General features: G+C 47.3%; 1 protein-coding gene across 1 annotated transcript in view; it reads right to left on the bottom strand.

Moving 5' to 3' along the window:
• The window catches only part of znf704 (zinc finger protein 704), a gene marked incomplete at its 5' end in the record, with an annotated part of 57,562 nt that extends 35,764 nt beyond the window's left edge, over nt 1-21,798 (bottom strand). The window contains 2 exons of the mRNA XM_084454879.1: nt 15,391-15,596; nt 21,541-21,798. Coding sequence (XP_084311005.1) covers nt 15,391-15,596; nt 21,541-21,798 — 464 coding nt within the window. The remainder of the gene's footprint in view (nt 1-15,390; nt 15,597-21,540) is intronic.
• Nucleotides 21,799-22,211: the final 413 nt, after the last annotated feature.

Below are 22,211 nucleotides of genomic sequence, written 5' to 3'. Positions count from 1 at the left end.
CACACACACACACACACACACACACACACACACACACACACACACACACACACACACACACACACACAGCCTCCAGGAACAACAAAAGATCATCCCTGGCTGCCACTTAAAGCCACAGGAAACTTGGCTTGACACGATAAACATGCATTATAGGATATCAACATTTAGTGTCTGGTTTAACATCCACCGTAATCTGAGTGAGAATGAACATTCAGAGGTGTTAGGAAACCTAGTTCAACATTCAGAGGTGTTAGGAAACCTAGTTCAACATTCAGAGGTGTTAGGAAACCTAGTTCAACATTCAGAGGTGTTAGGAAACCTAGTTCAACATTCAGAGGTGTTAGGAAACCTAGTTCAACGTTCAGAGGTGTTAGGAAACAACTGTTTTTCTAATGAATCTAATATAGTGATTACTTTTTTGATTAGTCGATTAATCAAACTTTTATTCTAACAATTATTTTTATTGCACGATGAATAACACTTCCTTTATTAAAAATAAATATTTAAAAAATGTGTCTCGTTAATATTTCAATATTTTATTCTATCATTTTCTCTTAAAAACAACAAAATGCAACAAGAAACAAAGTAACAGCACTGCAGGGCATTATTAAAGCTGCAATATCTTTCACCATGTAGCTGGTGAATGATTGCTTTAAATCACTAATTTTAGCTCTGTGTGGGAAGTGTTACCAGATTTTCAAATGTTATTTTAAATCGAAACAAAACATTTTTAACCAATTCATTAAACTCTGTTAAACATGCCTTTTCTCTTTAGTCTTACTTGCCACATAAGTGTGCTCAGATACTGCTTATGACCATGATGCACAGCAGCTCACAACAGCTGCTACAATCGATTGACAAAGCTACAGTCAAATCAATGTTTAATCCCCACACAGTTTCTATTGTTTATTTTCTGATTGGATTTGATGTTTAATGAAATAACATAATAGAACACAATTAACAGCTCTGACTGTGAGCATTCATACAGAACTAGGTGAGATTGAGAAAACTACTAGGCGGTTGAAAACAGTGCAGTTCTCCACATGTAGCCTATGTGATTTGATTTTGCTAAATGTTTAAAAGATTGTGTATCCTCCCTCACTTGCAAAATACTGTTTGCACTTAGCAACAAGCAACCAAACCTTTGAGTGTTTCCATTCTCTCCACTCAGAGCAGCTGGTCTCTGCGTGTGTGAGCGGATGTTGCGCAACACCGAACTGGATAATTTATAGCAAAAATGCTTCCTTGCTATTTAGAAACGGGTCTGGAAAGATAAAAGGTACAAGATAATGTTTATATGGCCTAAATAAATAGAAAATCTGTTTCTAATACTGTTAGTTTTGATCGGGCGCAGCCATCTTAACGTCTTTGCGATGTGTCAACGCACGTTTTTCAAGTTGATGTATTTCCGTAGTTGATGGCGTCGTCTCGTCGCCCCAGCCCTAGTAACAGGTACTGTGTGTGTGCATGCACGGGTTTGTGTGTTTATACATGTGTGCATGTGACCATGCATAATGTATGAGCTACTTGCATGTGCGTGTGTGCACATGCACGTGTAAGAGTGAGTTCCTTTAGTACGTCATACTGTTGTCACCATAGGACCCCCCTCTCCACCCCACCCCCCCGTCCCTCCCCACCCGTTAGTAAACAGTGACAGATGCCTCTCTCAGCCTGGGCTCAGACACGACCACATAGGACATAACTGCTGCCCCTCTGTCTCCATATGCTAATAGGGCTGGGTTTAAAAAATAATAATTAATCGATTCTGAATCGATTCTGAATAAAATGATTCATTCATTCATTCATTTTTGGAAATCAGTATCGATACCCAGCCCTAGTATTGATGTGTTGCATAACTTGGCAGTCTTGTAATTAAGGTTACAGCTAAAATAAACAGGTTTTAGTCACACTAACCGAATCGATATTGAATCGAATCGAGATAATCGATTCTAAACCTTGTGAATCGGAATCGAATCAATTCTTGAAATTCGACTCGATACCCAGCCCTATATGCTAATGTGACTTAGAAGACGCTGCGCTGTGCACAGACCCCCGTCTCCCTAGCACCACCAGAATCAGGAGGAGGAGGAGGGGAGGAGACAAAGGGAGGGAGAGAGGGAGGGAGGGAGAGAGGGAGTGGGGGGAGAAAGAGTGGGGAGGGAGGGAGGAGAAAGCAGGGAATCATCCACTCAAGTCAGAGAGAGGGAGGGGGAGAGCAGAGTAGGAGAGAGAGGGAAGGAGAGAGCAGATTGGAAGAGAGGGAGAGAGAGAGGGAGAGAGCAGAGTGGAAGAGAGAGAGAGGGGGAGAGGGAGGGAGGGAGAGGGGGAGAGCAGAGTAGGAGAGAGAGGGAGGGAGAGAGCAGAGTGGAAGAGAGGGAGAGAGAGAGCAGAGTGGAAGAGAGAGAGAGGGCGGGAGGGAGAGGGGGAGAGCAGAGTAGGAGAGAGAGAGAGGGAGGGAGAGAGCAGAGTTGAAGAGAGAGAGGGAGTGATAGAGCAGAGTGGAAGAGAAGGAGGGAGGGAGAGGGGGAGAGCAGAGTAGGAGAGAGAGAGGGAGGGAGAGGGCAGAGTGGAAGAGAGAGAGGGGGGGGGACAGAGAGAGAGGGAGGGAGAGAGCAGAGTGGAAGAGAGAGAGGGGGGGGGGACAGAGAGAGAGGGAGGGAGGGAGGGAGGGAGAGGGCAGAGTGGAAGAGAGAGAGGGGGGGGGGGACAGAGAGAGAGGGAGGGAGAGAGCAGAGTGGAAGAGAGAGAGGGGGGGGGGGGACAGAGAGAGAGGGAGGGAGGGAGGGAGGGAGAGGGCAGAGTAGGAGAGAGAGGACAGAGGTTGGTGTTGTTCTTATTGTTCCAGGGGAAGCCAGCTCTGATTTTTATGAGCTGCTGCCTTGACCTCTCCTTAGAGAGGAGAGAGAGAGAGGGGGGAGGAGAGAGGGGGAGTGAAAGAGAGAGCGAGGGGGGGAGAGAGAGAGAGAGAGATAGAGAGAGAGGGGGGCGGGAAAGAGAGAGAGAGAGAGCGAGAGAAAGAGAGGGAGGGAGAGACAGAGAGAGAGAGAGAAAGACAGAGAGAGAGGGGGAGGGCTGTAATGTAATGTAACCCTCCCTAGCGCAACAGGGTGGCTGGCCTCACTCCCCACGCCTTTATAGATGGGAAGCTGTACTATTATGTATGTTGTAATAGAGGAGCATGGGGGTTTTAGACAGGCACAGCTGTGTGTGTGTGTGTGTGTGTGTGTGTGTGTGTGTGTGTGTGTGTGTGTGTGTGTGTGTGAGAGAGAGAGAGAGAATGTGTGAGAGAATGTGTGCATGCCCGGGTTCTTTGATCGTACGTGCGCGCGTGTGCATGTACAAAAGAAAGACGTCTTTCCCAAAGAGACAGTGACAGACAGGTAGACAGCTGTGAGAGCGAGAGAGAGAGGGGGGATAAAAGAAGCGAAAGAGAGACCAAGAAAAAGCGAGAGGAAGAGAGAGAGAGAGGAAGAGAGAGAGAGAGAGAGAGAGAGAGAGAGAGCAGAGCTCAGTCGCTGGTAAACACCTCCTCTCTCAGCTCGGTGAGGTAACGCCAAACCCACCATCCTTTCTTCCCCCAACCCTCCCTCGGCTCCTCAGTACTCCAGCACTCTCTCTTCTCTCTCTCTTTCTCTCTTCTCTCTCTCCTCTCTCTCTTCTCTCTCGCTTTTTTTTGGTCTCTCTTTCGCTTCTTTTATCCCCCCTCTCTCTCTCGCTCTCACAGCTGTCTATCTGTCTGTCACTGTCTCTTTGGGAAGGACGTCTTTCTTTTGTACATGCACACACACACACGCACGCACGCACGCTGCCACGGTATGAAGAACCCAGACTGAGGGAGGCAGATTTTGACAGAACACTCCCCCCCCCCCCGGCCAACCCTCCTGCCCCCTCGCCCACTCCCAGCAGGAGCGGAGTTCAGAGCGTGGAACAGAATCAAAACAAAAACGACAACAACATCAGCAAGCGCAGCTGTGGCGCGCGGCGGGGTCACGTGACTGCTGGAGTCACGCCATCGTTCACTAGCGGGAGACGAGGTGGCCCAAATGTACCTTAAAGGGGGGTTGAAGGGGGTGACTGTACCAGATGTCGGGGTAACTCAGAAACACACATTCATGATGCATGCCCACACACACACACACAGACACACACACGCACACACACAGTAACAGGAGACTCCCCCTAGCAAGCTGTTTTCACTGCCAGGAGGAAGAGACAAGAAGATTACTAACATGATGAAAAACTAACTTGCAACTCCAGGGGGTCCAGCGGGTCCCAGACTGTGTGTGTGTGTGTGTGTGTGCGCGTGTGTGTATGTGTGTGTGTGCATGTGTGTGTGTGCATGTGTGTGTGTGCATGTGTGTGTGTGCATGTGTGTGTGTGCGCGTGTGGGTGTGTTAACTACCTAGCCCGCTGGAGCAGGTAAGGCTACATTGACAAATGTGTCTCAACAACAAAGGGATTCCAGGGAGCAGATGATTGTTATTGTTCCAGAAAGAATTAGCCCTGGTATCCCCTACAGGGCGAAGATATTACAATATTGCTTTATCTTATTTTGACGCTTTGGTGGTATGTGGCAAGGAGCAATTATAGACTTTTCAGTTATGAAACAGTTGGGTTCTCCATTTTAACTTCTACCTCCTAAAATGAAGACAGAGGGGCTCCAAATCAAAATGGTTGCCCATGCAATGAGAAAGGCGTCGCAAAAAAAATAAAAGTTGAAGGGATTAACAGATAGGCTATGATGTTTCATACCCACAGAGCAAATGTAGCAAGTAAGCAAGTACAGCAAACAGCCATGGAAATGTGTGTTGCGATCTCCTTTAAGATGTATCATGCTGGCATCTCATTACATTCTAATAAAATCACAACTGGAGAGTCATCTTCCTTCTGATGCAGGGGAAATAACACACTGTCGTGGTAAACGCATTACACATCCTCCTGTGACTTAGGGAGTCTTTGACGCATCTGTTCTTTCCAGAAGGCATGCATACCAACATCTGAGATGTGGAGCTACTGTAGGCCACGACGCCTACCATTGGGTATTTATTAAATTTTTAGGATAGTATGCAACATTTTATCTGGTGACATTATAATTTGGAGAGTCCTGTTCGTCAGTTAGAACTAACTAACCCTAACTAACTAACCCTAAAACTAGCCCTTACTCTAACCCTTGCCTAAGCAAGTTGCTGCATATTAACAGAGTTGTAGTTGTTTATTTAAACACGAAACATTCTTCGTAGTCTTACCCAAACCAGCCCACAATTGAAACCCCTTGCGTTTGTTGAGTGCTGTGTTCCTAATAGAAGACTAGTAGAAGAGCTTGTTCTCCAGCCATCTCCAGGAACACTGTCTGGCTGTGTAGGATTGTCTGGTGGAATTAACCACTAATTGGTAGCTAGTCGCGTCCTATTGTGTTTTGCGGTCGATGAGACGCCGTGTATCTGCGTATCTGTTCACGGACGTGACGGGACGACCTGCGGTGTGGAGATCCGCGGCAGCCGGAGGGGTCTCCCCCTGAGACCATGAATAACTCTGTCTGAGTGCCGGTTCGGCACTTAACAAGTTGCTTTTACATCTCTGTATTAGTCACTGTAATTACTCTGGGTGACACACACACACACACACACACACACACACACACACACACACCACACACACACACACACACACACACACACACACACACGTTGAGAGGTACCTATATCTTGCGAATAGTTTGGTGATCTCTCAGTGTGGGCCCTCTCCATGTTCCCTCTCCCTGACCCCGTTGTATTCCGGCAGGCACCTCTAGCTTCTCCACTGGAGGTGACCGCCAGGAAGGTAGAAATTCTTCTTTTTATTTTGAAATATGTATGATGGGGGTTGTACTGTGGAGATTATTCAAGAAAAACACAGCCATCTTGAATCCATCACACCATCACACTGTCCTCTCTCCCCCTCGCGAGAAGTGAATGGCCGAAGAGCGGAATCAGACGACAGTTGGCGGGTAGGATGGCGCCGTCCTCGAATGAGACCACCTCACCTCAATACTGACGCAGCTGTAGATGAAATATGCGATGCGTTCCTTTGGGTTACCGGGCAGAGTGATGAATGGCCAGAAAGAAAAGAGAGAAAAGAAACGTCATGACAGATGGTCTTGTCAGGGGGTTCCGGCAAATGTCTGCGTGTCGCGTCAAAGGCGTCGTCGAATGACGGAACATCTGGCCCGGGGACCCCCCCCCCCATCCTCTCCCCCCACCACAGCCCCTCCCACAGTCCCACCCCTTCAAAAGGTGTCTCCGCCTCCACCCTGACCCCCACCTGAAGCACCCTGTGCACCCATCCTGCTGAACTGTGATAAAACATGATGAGCGACAGCCACATAAAAACGGGCGGGGCCGGAGGACTATTATGACACCGTCACGCTGCTTCCTTAATTAGTACGTCTCCATTTTAATTAATAAAGGCTGTCAGCTCTGACAGGGATCAATAACTCACATTTCTCAGAGTACGGCAAACAAAAATGGATGGGTACGATAAAAAATGATGAAAACATTTCACGGGGGTCGGGTTCATTTTTAATGGGACCCCCCCCTCCCTGTGACAGAATGCTGCCCCTAACTAGGACATTAACTATAACGGGCCATTAATACTAAGATTACCAGAGAGGGGGGTAGAAATTATGAATCTTCATATACAGTACTATCTTCTGTTTATCAAAATAGCTATGAATTATAAACTCTGAATAGTCCTATTCAGAAGAAATGTGAATGACTGGACCTCATTATGAGTCCATGTGGACAGTGAGCCAGACACAGACCTGTGGTCAGTTAGGACCACCTCATCTGGACAGGGGAGGACATGAAGCACGTCCGTCAAGAGAATCAATTCAAGCTTTTCACAGCTGTAGGCTGCCTATCAGTCCATTAGTCCTATGAGTGTCTGTCTGTGTCTGTGTGTGTGTGTGTGTGTGTGTGTGTGTGTGTGTGTGTGTGTATGTGTGTGTGTGTGTGAGAGAGAGAGAGAGAGAGAGAGAGAGAGAGAGAGAGAGAGCATGCATTGGTGCAAGAGAGCAGGTTATGGATTGGGTGGATTTAGCTGAGGCCCCATGAAACATAAACACTGACGTCGGAGCCCGGACCTTGAGGCCGATATGGCAGCAAACCCCGTCTCCAATACCTTCTAGAGGGGAGCCAGGAGATGTGATGAAGTGAGAGATTCCCATCGGGCTCTAGTTATAGACAATAGACATACTATGCATTTCCATACCAGGGGGACAGAGCCCTATGCCATGATTGATATCATGGATTTGTCTTTGACCCTGTCAAACCACCATGTTTGCTCCCACTCTCCTGACAGCTAGAAAAACTGCTCAAACTCACGAGAATATCGTATCGATAAATGTAAACAGATTTTTGCTGATGGCTTCAAAATGAATGTATGGTAGTAAGTCAATTCTCAGGTCTGTCACCATGGTAACAGTCATAACGATTTACCCAGATTTCTTCATTGTGCCACAGCGATGATTAAATATACTCAGATAAAGAAGTTACAACAAGAAAAAAATGCTGACAAACGTAATACTTGTATTCTCTGTAACTTAGGCTATTTATAGGCTAGTTCTTGTTAGCGACTGTGCCTTTTAAGGACCGGCAAACACGCCAAAGCCAAAGCCCGCTGCTGTTGAGAAAATGTAAATCTGCAATTGAGCCAGCAAGTTGATCTATAGACAAACATCACGGTTTAGCGGCTTGGCAACATCCAATCGGCTCAGAGCGGATCAAGAGCTGATTGTGTACAGCCCTGACCGCTATAATCCACGGCTGAACCACTCCTCTTTTGCTGATATTCAAGACATTTAATTAAACTGCCAATTTGCATATCAATTCCCAGGCATGGTACTCCCCTACCGCCATCACAGGTGGTCTGGCTCTCAGCGGGCCGAACGTGCAGCATTGGAAGGTTCTAGAATGTTTTGTGGAAACGCCGCCATTGTTCTAGGATGAAAGAGATTGGGCAATTCTTTGGCTTGGGTTTTCATGGTCTTGACCAGACACAGTCAGAGCACCGAGATTTAAAGCTTAATCTTCAACTTCAGCAGGCAGCTCTGGTTTGAGAAGGTTGAGGATTCAAATTTATAGTCAGAGCCATGGACACCATGAGTGAATGATCATGTTGTTGACGCAGTTAGTTAAGAGTTATTTTTTTACAAAGACGTGAATGGCAACCCTAAAGCCTTAGATTTGAGGTTTCGCCTTTAAGACTATTCTGTTACCTGACGACGTTGGGGGAATGTTCTAATTATCTGTTAAAACCACACATGACGACCCATCACAAAACATAGAAGAAAATGAAAGTATTGATTTCAATCCTCAATAAATTGTCATATTTTCTGGAACACATGACTGAGTCTGTGAGTGACATTTGAGTTCAGATCAGCTGGAACACAGTAGAGCTTATTCCAACTCTGCAGTGTGCAGTGCTACCTGGGCTGCTGACCATGTGTGAGAGCGAAAGCACCAGTGATTCCTGGGAACTGGGTACAGCCAATCACTCTTGAGACAAACCACCACTTCTGCTTTAGCAATTCCTCCTCAGACCCCCAATCTGATACAGCTTGTTTGTGGAAAACAGACTTTAAAAAAATAATCTCTGCCTTTGTCCAATCAGATAAAAGGACACGGGGCCTGGGAGAGTTAGAGAGAGAGAGAGAGAGAGAGAGAGAGACGGGAGAGAGAGAGAGACGAGAGAGATGGGAGAGAGAGAGAGAGAGAGAGACGGGAGCGAGAGAGAAAGAGAGAGACGGGAGAGACAGGAGAGAGAGAGAGAGAGAGAGACGGGGGAGAGAGAGAGACGAGAGAGAGACGGGAGAGAGAGAGAGACGGGAGAAAGAGAGAGAGAGAGATGGGAGAGAGAGAGAGACGGGAGAGAGAGACGGGAGAGAGAGAGACGGGAGAAAGAGAGAGACGGGAGAAAGAGAGAGAGAGAGAGAGATGGGAGAGAGACAGGAGAAAGAGAGAGAGAGAGAGAGAGAGAGAGAGAGACAGACAGACAGACAGACAGAGAGAGAGAGAGAGAGAGAGAAGCTAGCAGAGCTGTGGCTGGGCTGGAAGGCCTCCGGTCTGGCAGACCTTGAGGCTATGCAGAGAGAGAACATATGAGTGAGAGACAGAGAGCGAGAGAGAGAGACAGATCGAGACAGAGAAAGAGAGACTTTCAAATGGTAATCACATGTTTCTAAACTTGCTGTCTCCCAACCACCAGCTTATTCCCCAGAGCAAATTGTTTTCTTTGGGAAGCGCCAAGTGACTGTACTCTGTCTCTCTCGCTGCTGGCTGAGAAACCATATTGATGCTACGTTTGAGGCACAGCCACTTGATGCACAAACACTAAACCCCACCTCGAAATCCATCCTACCCACCACCCACAATGTACGCTCGCTAACTGTTTCAGTCTGCCAAAAAGAGGGGTTGAATACAAGAAGATGAAAGGGGATTAAGAAAAACACCAACTTGACTTCACAGAGGCACAATAACGCCACAGGCCCTCGAAGGTTCCAGAGGGTTCCACAAGCAGCAAGAGGAGTTATGGCTCCGTTCCATTTCTGGGATTCAGTGATCTGCTCCAGGCTAGAGTGTACAACACGCAGCCAGCTCAGCACCGAGGACGCCACACACGCGCACACACACACACACAGGCACGCACGCACGCACACACACACGCACACACACACACACACACCCGCTGTACATCCTGAGCTACAGCCGCCCCAGATGCGATCAATTCAATATTCGCCTTGGTGACATGCTAAGCACATGTTTGCAGTTATCAGAAATCAAAACAACAATTGTTATGATATAAGCCGTGGCAACATTTACTATAGGTTTACCAAAAACATCCAGGGCCTCTTTAAACAAGCGTAACATCAGTGACTCCATGCTCGGCTGGAGAGCCTTGAACCTGTGGATCAGACTCTGCTGTTTGAAGTTTTCAACAATAAGCAGAGCGTCCTCTTGATTTCCTCTCAAACTAAACTCCGCTTCCCTCTGTTCACAATTAAATCTCCCGAAAGCCATTTGTCAAATTCTGAGCCATCAGTTTTTCGACTAGCCAGCTCTTGTTGCAATTGGTGATTTCCTGCTACAGGCCAAAACATAAGAACCTCAAAAAAGCGTAGGCAAACGACTTCATAAGCCTACTGGATATGGAAGAAAACGTCTTTGCAGGATGCATTCAGCACACTTACTGCAGGCGAGACCAATACCCAACCTGAGATAAGCTTGCTGGTTACATCAACAAATTACAGCCTATATGACCCACAGCGAGCAGCTCTATACTGCAACAAAGCACTTTTAATAAAACCATTTCATAAAGCGCTTTCTCTGGGGCATCGCCCTCGGAGCCGAGGCAAACAGGTCAGTCATCATATAGTACATATTGATTTTGGTGTTGAGGTTTGACGCGGAATGCTTGTGGGCTCAACGGTGTAAACAAATAGGACGGCCGAGGCTATTCGATACAGTAATGAGCTTCGGGATCGCTGACAACAGGGTGAAATGTTACCTACACACGGCCCCTGAGGTCTAGATACACCACGTTTTTCTCTATTTCAGAGTAATTGAAGTGCGTCCGTACAGTACTCCGGGGTTCCTGATGGAAACCTATTGTGTCTGGGTTGCTGGGGGGACCGTGGGCCTGGAAACCACTGGGCATTTCCTGGTAGCTAAATCAGACAGGAGAGGGACGATAGAAAGGGCAATTAAGCACTTCAAGGTCCTTCTGCTCCTCCAGGACTTGATTCTGAAATCTGCTGGCACTCTTAATTCTTAGATTTTTTTTTCTCGGGGTTCTTTCTCTCCCTCCTTCTCTTTTTTCCTAACAAAAACCTCACTAAATCTCTTTCACACAAACACCATCTTCCACAACAAAATACACACTTTCTCTCTCCATCACACTCCACCCTCTTTAGTCTCTCTTCATCCCCCCCCCTCTCTTTCTCTCTCTCTCTTCCTCCCTCTCCCCCTTCTCCTATCTCCATTACAGATAAATGTCACTCAGGGGTTGCTGGCAGAACCATTTATCCCCACAGCAGAATGACTGAAATCGGTCACAGGTGCGTGGCAGGCCAGAGTAATGGATCTTCATCTTAAGGCAATAATGGCCTTGGTGCTATACGGAGGTCACCGTGGGGGCCAGACCAGACGAGTGGAACAGGAACTTGAACCTGTTCTTGGACTCTTTGTGAGAATTAACCTGGTATATTCATCAGCCTTGAGAGGAGGATTCACAGACTTGGGTTCAATTCAAAAGGTTTGGAAAGCTTTGCCTAACGATGCACTGAATTTAATTTGGCAGGCAAATTGGAACTGGTGGAATAAAAGGTTGGAATGAAAAGAATGAAGGTCTAAATCAAGCACACATTGAGGTATGGAGAGCATATTGGGCTAAGGTCTGATCCTGGGTCTGATCCTGAGCTCATCATCATGGCAGTAAAGAGTAATGGAGACTCTGTAATTCCTGGATCATCAGTAGACAATCCAGGGCAAACCTGTATGAGGAGTAGGGACTTGAACATGTCCAATTAAAACACTGAATTCACAACAGTATTAGCCTCCTTGTTGAACTTCAGGACTCATGTTTAAAATGAGAACCATTAGCATTTAATTCCTTGGCCTAATCCTTAGGCAGAACTCCACATAACTTAATCTAAGAGGGCTGTGGGGGAAACACACCACAGCCCTCAAAACAAGGCTTTCAGCATAATAGCAGACTAAATAGAAAGGCCATATCTAGTGTAGCCACGCTAACCAGAATACAGAGTCTAAAACAGTCAGGAAGAGGATATATAACAAGAAGTAACATGGGTAGTAGGGCTGGGTTTAAAAAATCCCAAAATCGATCTTTTATTTAATGAATAAATGAATGAATGAATAGTTCATTAATTCATTCAATGATTCATTCATTCATTAATTTTTGGAAATCAGTATCGATACCCAGCCCTAGTATTGATGTGTTGCATAACTTGGCAGTCATGTAATTAAGGTTACAGCTAAAAAAAAAACAGGTTTTAGTAACACTAACTGAATCGATATTGAATCAAATTGAATCGAATCGAATTGAATCATGACAATCGATTCTGACCCTTGTGAATCGGAATCGAATCGATTCTTGAAATTCTAATCGATACCCAGCCCTAATAGTAGTAGTCCCTCTCCAGACTCAAATATTACGTTGAATTGCTGCACTCCTCTGCCACTTCACCGCCCAAGCTGGTGTTCTGAGGGCGTATCGACGGGTCAAAATTTATAGAGTGACAGGTCGGAGCAGCAAATGAGAGACGCTAGCCCAGGTTAGATGGGCGGGGCATATCTAGGGTGGGTACGCCTGATCGCGAAAGTCAGACGCGATTGTACCGATAGGCCAGGATTTGAGCACCAGATTTTTGTATGAAGTGTCCCAGACCCAGAGAGAGATCTGCAGCATGCAGTAACGTAGTTAGAGTAGCTTACGTAGTGTATCAGCGTAAGAACTCTGATGGGTCTGGCGTTGAGACTATAACATGGGTAAAATTGTCAGAGTTCATCACAGACTACTACACTAAACAGGGAAATGTGTTCTTCTTCAGCAGACATGCGACACTCGATTTGAAAGGCTTTGGCTAAGTACAAGGTGTAGCCATGAGTGAAATGCTACACAATTGTCTCACACAAGGCTGTTGAAGGTACACAGATGACAGTGTGCCTCATGGCAGTTTCATCCTGTGGCCGGCGGTCACGTCTCATCTCTAGGATATCTCATCTAATGCTAGACAAATTATATCATTCTTTTTTAAAGGATTATAGAAGATTAATAGCAAAGTCGTCCCTGGGCCAAAGGTAACAAGCTTAGTTCATGCATACCTATTTAGAGAGTCAATAAACAATTCAGTAATATCAATATTAAATGTCAATATACTCTCAGTATTCATGCAAGCCATCCTATTGCAATGGAAGGCCTGTGAAACATCTTCCTCGGCCACGAGAGGAATTCAGTACTGAGAGAGATATTTCCCCGTAATGGGTGAGAAACAACATAATTGTGAGAGCCGGATCAATAATTCATCAACATAGAAATACCAAATCCATAGAGAGGCTCCAAATACAGTAATAAAGCCAGTTTTATCGTACTGTAGCAAGAGTTTCCATCGATTGGAGCCCCCTACCTGCTAAAGGTGAATAATGCCTGGTGTGGCTTGATAGCAGTGGGTAGTTTATAATGGATTAGTGTTTTCCATTTAACGGTGAAAGTGTGTCTTTCCTTTATTAGATAGCACTTTACTGCCATGCGCCACCACTTATTCACATTTAATTGCTGTAGAGGGGGGCTTGAGAAAGCTGCTGACCGAAGACAGATAATAATTGTGTGTGTGTGTGTGTGTGTGTGTGTGTGTGTGTGTGTGTGTGTGTGTCGGAAAGTGAAACCCTATGGGGGCCTAGGGCCCAATGAAATCGTTTTGGTTTTACTCTTTCTGGATTCAGATTTTTTACATTTTGCATACTACTTTTTTTCCCAGGTGGAGTTAAAAAGCCGCTGTAGCAACTCCCCTGCTCCCCTCTGAGGGCGTGATGTCATCGTGTTCAGAGGCGGCACAGAGGAGAGCATAAATTCGAGGACGTTAGGGGCAAATCTGTCTATGGGGAAAAATATTTTTTTCCAGCGGATATCTTAAAGGTACCCCGAGGAGTTTATTTTTGGTTATGAAACAGTCTCATTTTAATGTGGGTGAATCTACATAACCCACACTTGTTTGTGTGTCCATTTTCGACAAATGTCGTTTCTTGTATGTAGTTTATTTTTAGATTATTATTTTGTGGTCGGGTCGTCCATAAGTTCCTTGGAATGCCGAAATGATTTACTGCAGTAGCCTACGCCGCTGACAAGATGAAGAATAATTTAAATATGACCGTTATATATTGTCAAAAGTAACGTTACTAGTAAGACCTATGTAATTACCTCGTCGGTGGCCATTGTTCCGTCTTCAAAACACCCGGCTCAGGTAGCTAAGGTTTACGAGTGCGCGGGGAGGCTCATGGGAAATGTGGTCTTTTTGGACAGAAAACACTTCCGCTTCCCGAAACTCCTCGTAGGGCCTTTAATACAAGATTGATGTAGGAAAGCAGTGTTGTGTTTATATGTGTTATTTATTCCATTTGGGGAATGCGTGTGATCTCTGACACTCTGGAGCCCGGCGGAGGGGAGAAGGAGCCACGGAGAAGAAGGGAACCCCTCTCCAGATGACGTTGCCATGACGACTGGCCACATTTTTTGCACTAGCAGAAATAATCCCAAACTGAGCAAATTGAGTAGAGTCGACCGGGTTTCCCTACATGGCTGCGGAAAAACCACCATAAAATGTCTGTAGTGTGGAAATATTTAACATTGGAAAACGAAGGTAGGAAAGATGGGATGGGGAGGGGCCTCGGTATTGGCCGATACTCAATATTAAACGTCTGGAGATCGAATCGGGACCTCCCAAGAACTGAATAATGCACAAGCTTTTTTAAGCACAGCCTAAGGGCGGCTGTAGCTCAGTTGGTAGAGCGGGTCGTTCAGTGATCGAAGGGTCAGTGGTTCGAATCCCAGCTCCGACTGTCCACATGTCGAAGTGTCCTAGACACCTAACCCCAAATTGCTCCCAATGAGCAGGTTAGCACCTTGCATGGCAGCTACCGCCATTGGTGTGTGAATGTGTGTGTGTATGGGTGAATGAGAGGCCATTGTAAAGCGCTTTGAGTGCCGCTAAGGTGTAAAAGCGGTATATAAGTGCAGTCCATTTACCATTTTACCATTTACAAGCTAAATCACAAGACAATGGCAGTCAATGCCTTACACTACATGGCACTCTGGAAATCGGATCATCTTTATTGCTTGCAATTCTTTACTATTAGAATGCATATAATATTACAGCCATATATGAATTTAGCATGGTATTACAACTATATCCATGCTGATGTTCTGGCACTGAATCAATGCTTTATGCATGATTGTATAGTATATAAACCATATGCAATATAGCAAAAATGGATTTCTGTCATTGTGATCAGAATAATGTAAGTGATCTATAAAAAAATGCTAGTCTTTAGGTTAACCAATATGAAGTCTCACTGGAGCCTTCCTCAAGGATTACCAAGGACTAACATTACACAGGCCGGCTTCATATAGTACGACGCTCACACGCATGCACACACACACACACACACACACACACACACACACACACACACACACACACACACTCCCGCACACACACACACACACACTCATTCACAGTCTCTAAACCTGCTATGCACACACTCACACACTCAAACACATACACACACACTCATTCACAGTCTCTAAACCTGCCATGCACACACTCCGGCGCTCTCTTACCTGGCGTGGGGCACGTCGATGCTGGAGGAGACCACCTTGCGTTTCTGCTCCAGCAGGGAGACGGAGCGCGGGTGCTCTCTGTCCAGAGGGTCCGCGGGGCGGCCCGGGCGCCGGCCGTTCTCTGCCCGCTGCTCCTCCGCCGCCTCGGGGCTGAAGGAGCCTGCCTCCCCCCTCTGGCCGTCCGCAGCCCCGTTGCTGCAGGTCTGCTGCGGAGGACCAGGACAGACAGGGCAGAGGCCGTCAGTCGGCCACAAACACAAACACACAAACAAACAAACAAGCCTGTTTACACAACGCACCTCCCCTGAAACATCCTGATAAACACAACCAGGGCAATGATAACACTGTAGGCCTCCTTTCAATGCCGGTGCTCGCTCGCACGCACACACACACGCGCACACACACACACAAGCCTCTTTGTCTGGTAGGTAACTAAAGACATGGGCCACTCCGACGCACACAGTGGAGAGGCCGGCGCTGGGCCAGGCAGACACACATGAGTGCTGGTGCAAACGGAGCGTTGAGGAATATACCGCACAGCATCGTGGGTGATTGGGATCATTATCTCAAAGCACTGTAACACGATTAGCTCGGCCGGGGAGGTAAAAAAAAAAAACACTCAGTGGATCATACACACATGCACACATACACACAGACACAGACACAGACACACACACACAGCTTTAAAGAGTCTCCAGTTTACTTAGATTAATGAGGTAAAAAAAAGATGGATCACCTTGGTCGGAAAAAAAAAATAAAAAAAAATAAAGAAACCAAGAAAAGAAACCAAGACTGGAGTCAAAGAACAAGATGGATTATCTGGACTGTCAAAAAAATCTAAATTGTTGTGTGACAACAGATATGACCAAAACTACACTCTGTCCACTCTCACAGCAGGACGAATTGTGTTTTTTTACACAACCAGGAAATTGCAAACGGTGCCAAATTGGACATGAAACGTGTCATAGCGGTTTTGTGAAGTAGGGAAAATAAACTTCACTACTTAAGCAAGCCTGCAGTGTAGGTTTGAGAGAATACCTTACTGTGCGCGCACACACACACACATACACGCACGCACACACATGCAAACACACGCACACACACTTCTTTACTCTGGCCAGATTCTCAATCATGGGGGGTTTCTCAACTTTGTAGGTCAAAGGTCATGTCACTGTCAGCTTCCACTTGAACCCTATAGAAGACAACCCTGTACAATAATAGGCCTGTGTAATTGACATTTTTGCTTCTAGGATTCAAGTGCCAATAGCACAGTACATGGACAACTAAGGGTGCTTTCACACCTGAAGGTCCAAACCAAGTGGTTGAAGTTGCAACATTGTTGCATTTTTGATTGATTTGGTTTGCGTTCACATTGCACATTTTCAAGTGCACCAAACTTTCCAAACAAAGTCACGTGTTCAAACCGGTCGCTCGCCGATTGGACAGAAGCAGGATCATGAAGTCACACTGGAGCGCCAGTTCTTTCAAGTAATTTCAAAATAAAGGTCCCATAGGCATTGAACTGCTAGTATTTCGCGGGTGGTCATTTCTTCACGTGAGAATTGTAAAGTGTGGCGTGTGAGCGTGGGAAGAGGCTGAAATGTATGTGTCTCAATGCGTAAGACTTGGCAGCCCTGGTCAGTAACGTTAGCTAGTAACGTCATTCTCACGCTAATCTTTTGAAGAGCTAACATCAGTAGCTAGCTAGCTAACACCTAGCTAACATTATTGTTTACAATAATTGAATAGGTGAACACTATGACCAATTATGTGAACAAAAATGGGACAGAATGCTTTTTTCATTTCATTGCGACTTTAAATAGCAGGCCAATTGGTTTCACACTGCATTTCCCAGATCGAAATCTTTGAATGAAGCTGTAGCCTATTATAGACCTGACTACATTTAAGCCTATGTTGCATGAACTCTGTGTTGTCTGAGAAGGCATTGGTAGAATGAGCAGGAGTTTGCTCCCTGGTATGAGAATAAAGAAAACATTAAACATATCAAGCCACTGCATGCAATGTTTTCACAATACATGGGCTAGGGCTACATCGCGTTCAAAAGTAGGTAAAACTTTATTGAAAAAGACGGTAGGAAAAAGGTCAGGGTAATTACATGATTTGGTGTTTGTTGCTATAGGTAACCCTGTTCATCTTAATTTCCACCTCGTCACAACCGAGGTGTCCATCTCTCAGTGACACTGGGACACACGACCAACTGGCTCTGCTGTTTGGAGCATGGCTTCTAGGGCTGGGTATTGATTCGAATTTCAAGAATCGATTCGATTCCGATTTACAAGGTTCAGAATCGATTATCACGATTCGATTTGATTCAATATCAATTCGGTTAGCGTTAATAACCTGTTTTTTGTTTTTTTTTAGTTGTAACCTTAATTACATGACTGCCAAGTTATGCAACACATCAATACTAGGGCTGGGTATCGATACTGATTTCCAAAAATTCATTTCCTTCATTTATTAATTCATTCATTAAATAAATGATCGATTTTGGGATTCATGAATCGATTCAGAATCAAATGATTCAGAATCGATTAATCGATTTTTTTAACCCAGCCCTAATGGCTTCCCCAATCTGTCTCTTCCACGCCACAGAGCCCCTGGGCCTCCGGACCGGGCCGGTCCCGTCCGTGTGCTCGCTGGCGACACCGGTGGTTCTGGTTTCCTCGACCCGCGGGCCATCATGTACCGGCTGAACTGTGTCGATCGCTACTCCCTTCAGATAACGCCGTCAGTCAATACCTGCACAATATTAGTACTAAGCCGTGACAAAGGAATCCTACGCATTGTAAACAATGTCGTGCCTTGGTGACACTGCTGAATGTATCACACGCAAACACACGCACACACACGCACACACACACGCACGCCCGTGCAAACACACACACACGCGTTCAGCCAGGCCCTCTCCCCCGTGCGATTGCTCATCCATCAGGGAGGACGAGTCTAAACTTGGCAGCTGGTGCCAAAACCACAACAGGCTGCTCCTGTAGCCCAGCCGAGCAGGGCCGCCCAGCCGGTCCTCCCGGTGCTGCTGCTCAGCGCAACAAAGACCCGCGTCCCTCAAGCTCCCCTTGGCCGCCACACTCCGCTGGAAGTCCCATACATCTCTAGCGGGGAAAACAACAACAACAACAACAACGGCGCCCTGAAAGACTGACTCTCCTTTGTCTGGCGGCGGGAGCCCGCGTGTTTAACAAACATCCTCCTCCTCCTCCTCCTCCTCTCTCTCTCTCTCTCCCACACCCCGATGCCTCCTCCTCCTCCTCTCTCTCCCACACCCCGATGCCTCCTCCTCCTCCTCCTCTCTCTCCCACACACCGATGCCTCCTCCTCCTCCTCTCTCTCCCACACCCCGATGCCTCCTCCTCCTCCTCCTCTCTCTCCCACACCCCGATGCCTCCTCCTCCTCCTCTCTCTCCCACACCCCGATGCCTCCTCCTCCTCCTCCTCTCTCTCCCACACACCGATGCCTCCTCCTCCTCCTCTCTCTCCCACACCCCGATGCCTCCTCCTCCTCCTCTCTCTCCCACACCCCGATGCCTCCTCCTCCTCCGCTCTCTCCCACACCCTGATGCCTCCTCCTCCTCCTCTCTCTCCCACACCCCGATGCTTCCTCCTCCTCCTCTCTCCCACACCCCGATGCCTCCTCCTCCTCCTCTCTCTCCCACACCCCGATGCCTCCTCCTCCTCCTCCTCTCTCTCCCACACCCCGATGCCTCCTCCTCCTCCGCTCTCTCCCACACCCTGATGCCTCCTCCTCCTCCTCCTCTCTCTCCCACACCCCGATGCTTCCTCCTCCTCCTCTCTCCCACACCCTGATGCCTCCTCCTCCTCCTCTCTCTCCCACACCCCGATGCTTCCTCCTCCTCCTCTCTCCCACACCCCGATGCCTCCTCCTCCTCCTCTCTCTCCCACACCCCGATGCCTCCTCGTCCTCCTCCCTCTCCCACACCCCGATGCCTCCTCCTCCTCTCTCTCCCACACCCCGATGCCTCCTCCTCCACCTCCTCCTCTTTCTCCCACACCCCGATGCCTCCTCCTCCTCCTCCCTCTCCCACACCCCGATGCCTCCTCCTCCTCCTCCCTCTCCCACACCCCGATGCCTCCTCCTCCTCCTCTCTCTCCCACACCCCGATGCCTCCTCCTCCTCCTCCCTCTCCCACACCCCGATGCCTCCTCCTCCTCCTCCCTCTCCCACACCCCGATGCCTCCTCCTCCTCCTCTCAACAAGTCAACAAGTGTCATTCTGCCGCGGTGCCCCCCCTCTGGACGCAGCGTGTTCATTGGGCGTTCTGGGCCGGGCGCCAGGGCGGCAGATTCGGGGAGTATGCCCGCTACCGAAGGGGCTGTGCTTCTGTTACCACGGCAGCTGCTTGCGGGCCGGACAGCCCTCCCCTCTTCAAGTTCACATCCCCAGCTCTAACACACACACACACACGTGCGCGCGCGACACACACACACTCACACACGCGACACACACACGCGACACACACACACACACATGCGCCGCACACACACACACACTCACACATACACACGCAGGCATAGCACACACACGCGCCGCACGCGCACACACACACGCAAGCATAGCACACACACACACACACACACGAGCGCCCGCGCACCCACCCACACACACTTATTCTACGTCTTGTCTTTCAACTTTATGGGAATTGAGCTGTGCTGGGGGAGAAACACACCTTTTATGCGTTGCGCTAAATCTTTAAAGTATCCAGCCTGCGTTAGTTGTTGCCTGTAAAAGCGCCGGCTGGATTGAACTGGTTGTGTGTGGTGGCGAGGGAAACCCTGTTATGACATACAGCCCTGTTGGGCTCTGTGGAGCTGGCTTCGCTCTGACGCTCCCCTTTGTCTGCTTACAGGGAATGCTGCACTATCAAGAGATATGTGGGCAAGACTTCCCTCTCATCCCTGGTTTGTGTAGTCTTATCATTGCTGGTGATGATTATTGATTGATCATTATTGTCATTGAAGATTTCACGCTGTAATAAAAATTGCTCAGTAATACTGTTGCTCAGAAATAACGGGTCCAGAACAATAAGGATGCTGAGAATTTCAGTGGGTGAGCTCTGACCCGTCACTGCGCTCATCAAACAAACACACGTTCAGGAATTCTATTGTAAACAACAACACAGAGGTGGTAAACACAGCGTTTCATGTGCGTTTCTGAGCAAATATGTGGGGTTGCTGCGGCAACATTCCTCAACTGTGGCACATCAAAAATAACAAGGTAAACACACCATTATTCAACCATTCAGTCACAAGCATTCTCCACTCTCCCACAAGAGAGCTGTTTACATCGAGGCTGCACTGCTAGTTTCTCTCTCTCTCTCTCTCTCAGCATCTTTGTTATGAAGCCATGTGACAGGCTGCAACTTTCAAATGGAAACAATTAGGTCATTCATATCAGGAGCAGGTCTAGGCAGAAACATGGTCAGCCACCTAACAGGTCATTTATATCATAATGTGTAAGTAGATTGACTGATTCTACAGGAGGACAAATTAATTAATGACTCAGTGTAGTGGACAATCAAATAATCTCCAGCCAGTGATGCAAATACTCTCAATATTACACCTTCACTTAAATGTAGAATGTAAATGGCAGACATAATATTAAGGCTATGTGATGAGATATGTTGTTCAACCACATCATATATTTTGTCTACAGTAGCTATAATTTCCAGCAGATGGTTATTGTGACATTCTGTGTAATATGACATGGAAAGCCTGCAAGAGCTTTGCCCACAGTACAAAATGATGCGGCGCATGTGTGCGTCGGCTACACACCCACTAGGTCAGATAAACATTGCGCAGGCTGTCATCACGGTGATTCAGACCCACAGCCCTTTGTCCCATATTATTTAATGCTTTAGCTTGACCATCACATTTTCGACGTTCGACAACCAACCTAATCTCCCCTGAATAGTTTTAAAAACAGCGGCTGTCGCCAGGAGTAAATTTGTTGTCAACCCGTTGGCTCTCAGCGGCTGCGGCGTCAGGCGGTGAAAAACTCCCTGCCGCTCCGCGCACGAAGCGGTTAAACGCTGCAAAACACCGCACAACAAAAACAGACCGCTCTCTCGCCCCGCTCACACACATATACACACTCACCTTCAAGCTCGACTTCAGCGGTCCTTTCGCTGTCGTTTGGTTGAATCCCACGGCGATCTCTTCCTCTAAGAACTCCTTCAGGCTCCCGTCTTGCATTAGCACCGTGTAGACGTTCCTCCGGGGTCCGGTGGAGACGTCTCTGTTCTCCTGCTTGACAGCCTGGACCACTCCTGTCAGCGGCGCCCCGTCCTCCGTCGGACTCGGCGCATAGACGCGGCTCCCGAGGATCGACCGTTTCACCAAACGCCTCGTATGCATAACGGTAGCCGGCGATAAAATAAAATAAAATAGTTTGCTAAGCCGAATTTGAAGTGTGAACTCGTCGATTTATATCGCTGCACGTCGAATTAAAATATATAAATTGGGAGGAGAAAAACACCAAACCGCAGAGGAGAGACTACGCGCGCCAGCAGCCCTTGGCAAATTTTAGAAAGCGACAACATACTCAGATAAAAAGACCCAACGTGTGCGGTATTCGAAAGCACAAACGTATGTAGAAAATGCAACAAGCACCGATAAATGCATGAAAATGATTCATTCCCCTACAGAACCTCCTCTAACCGGCTACCGATCTTTCTTCCTTTCAGACCTGTTTGTTTTCCTCACTGTTCCCCGCAAGCTCTCGAGACGACGGGAAACCACGGATCTGGTTCAAGTTCTCGGACCGACGA

The sequence above is a fragment of the Borostomias antarcticus genome (genome assembly GCF_949987555.1).
Source record: "Borostomias antarcticus genome assembly, chromosome: 21".
NCBI lineage: Eukaryota > Metazoa > Chordata > Actinopteri > Stomiiformes > Stomiidae > Borostomias > Borostomias antarcticus.
This window is presented reverse-complemented; position numbering and strand designations above follow the sequence as displayed.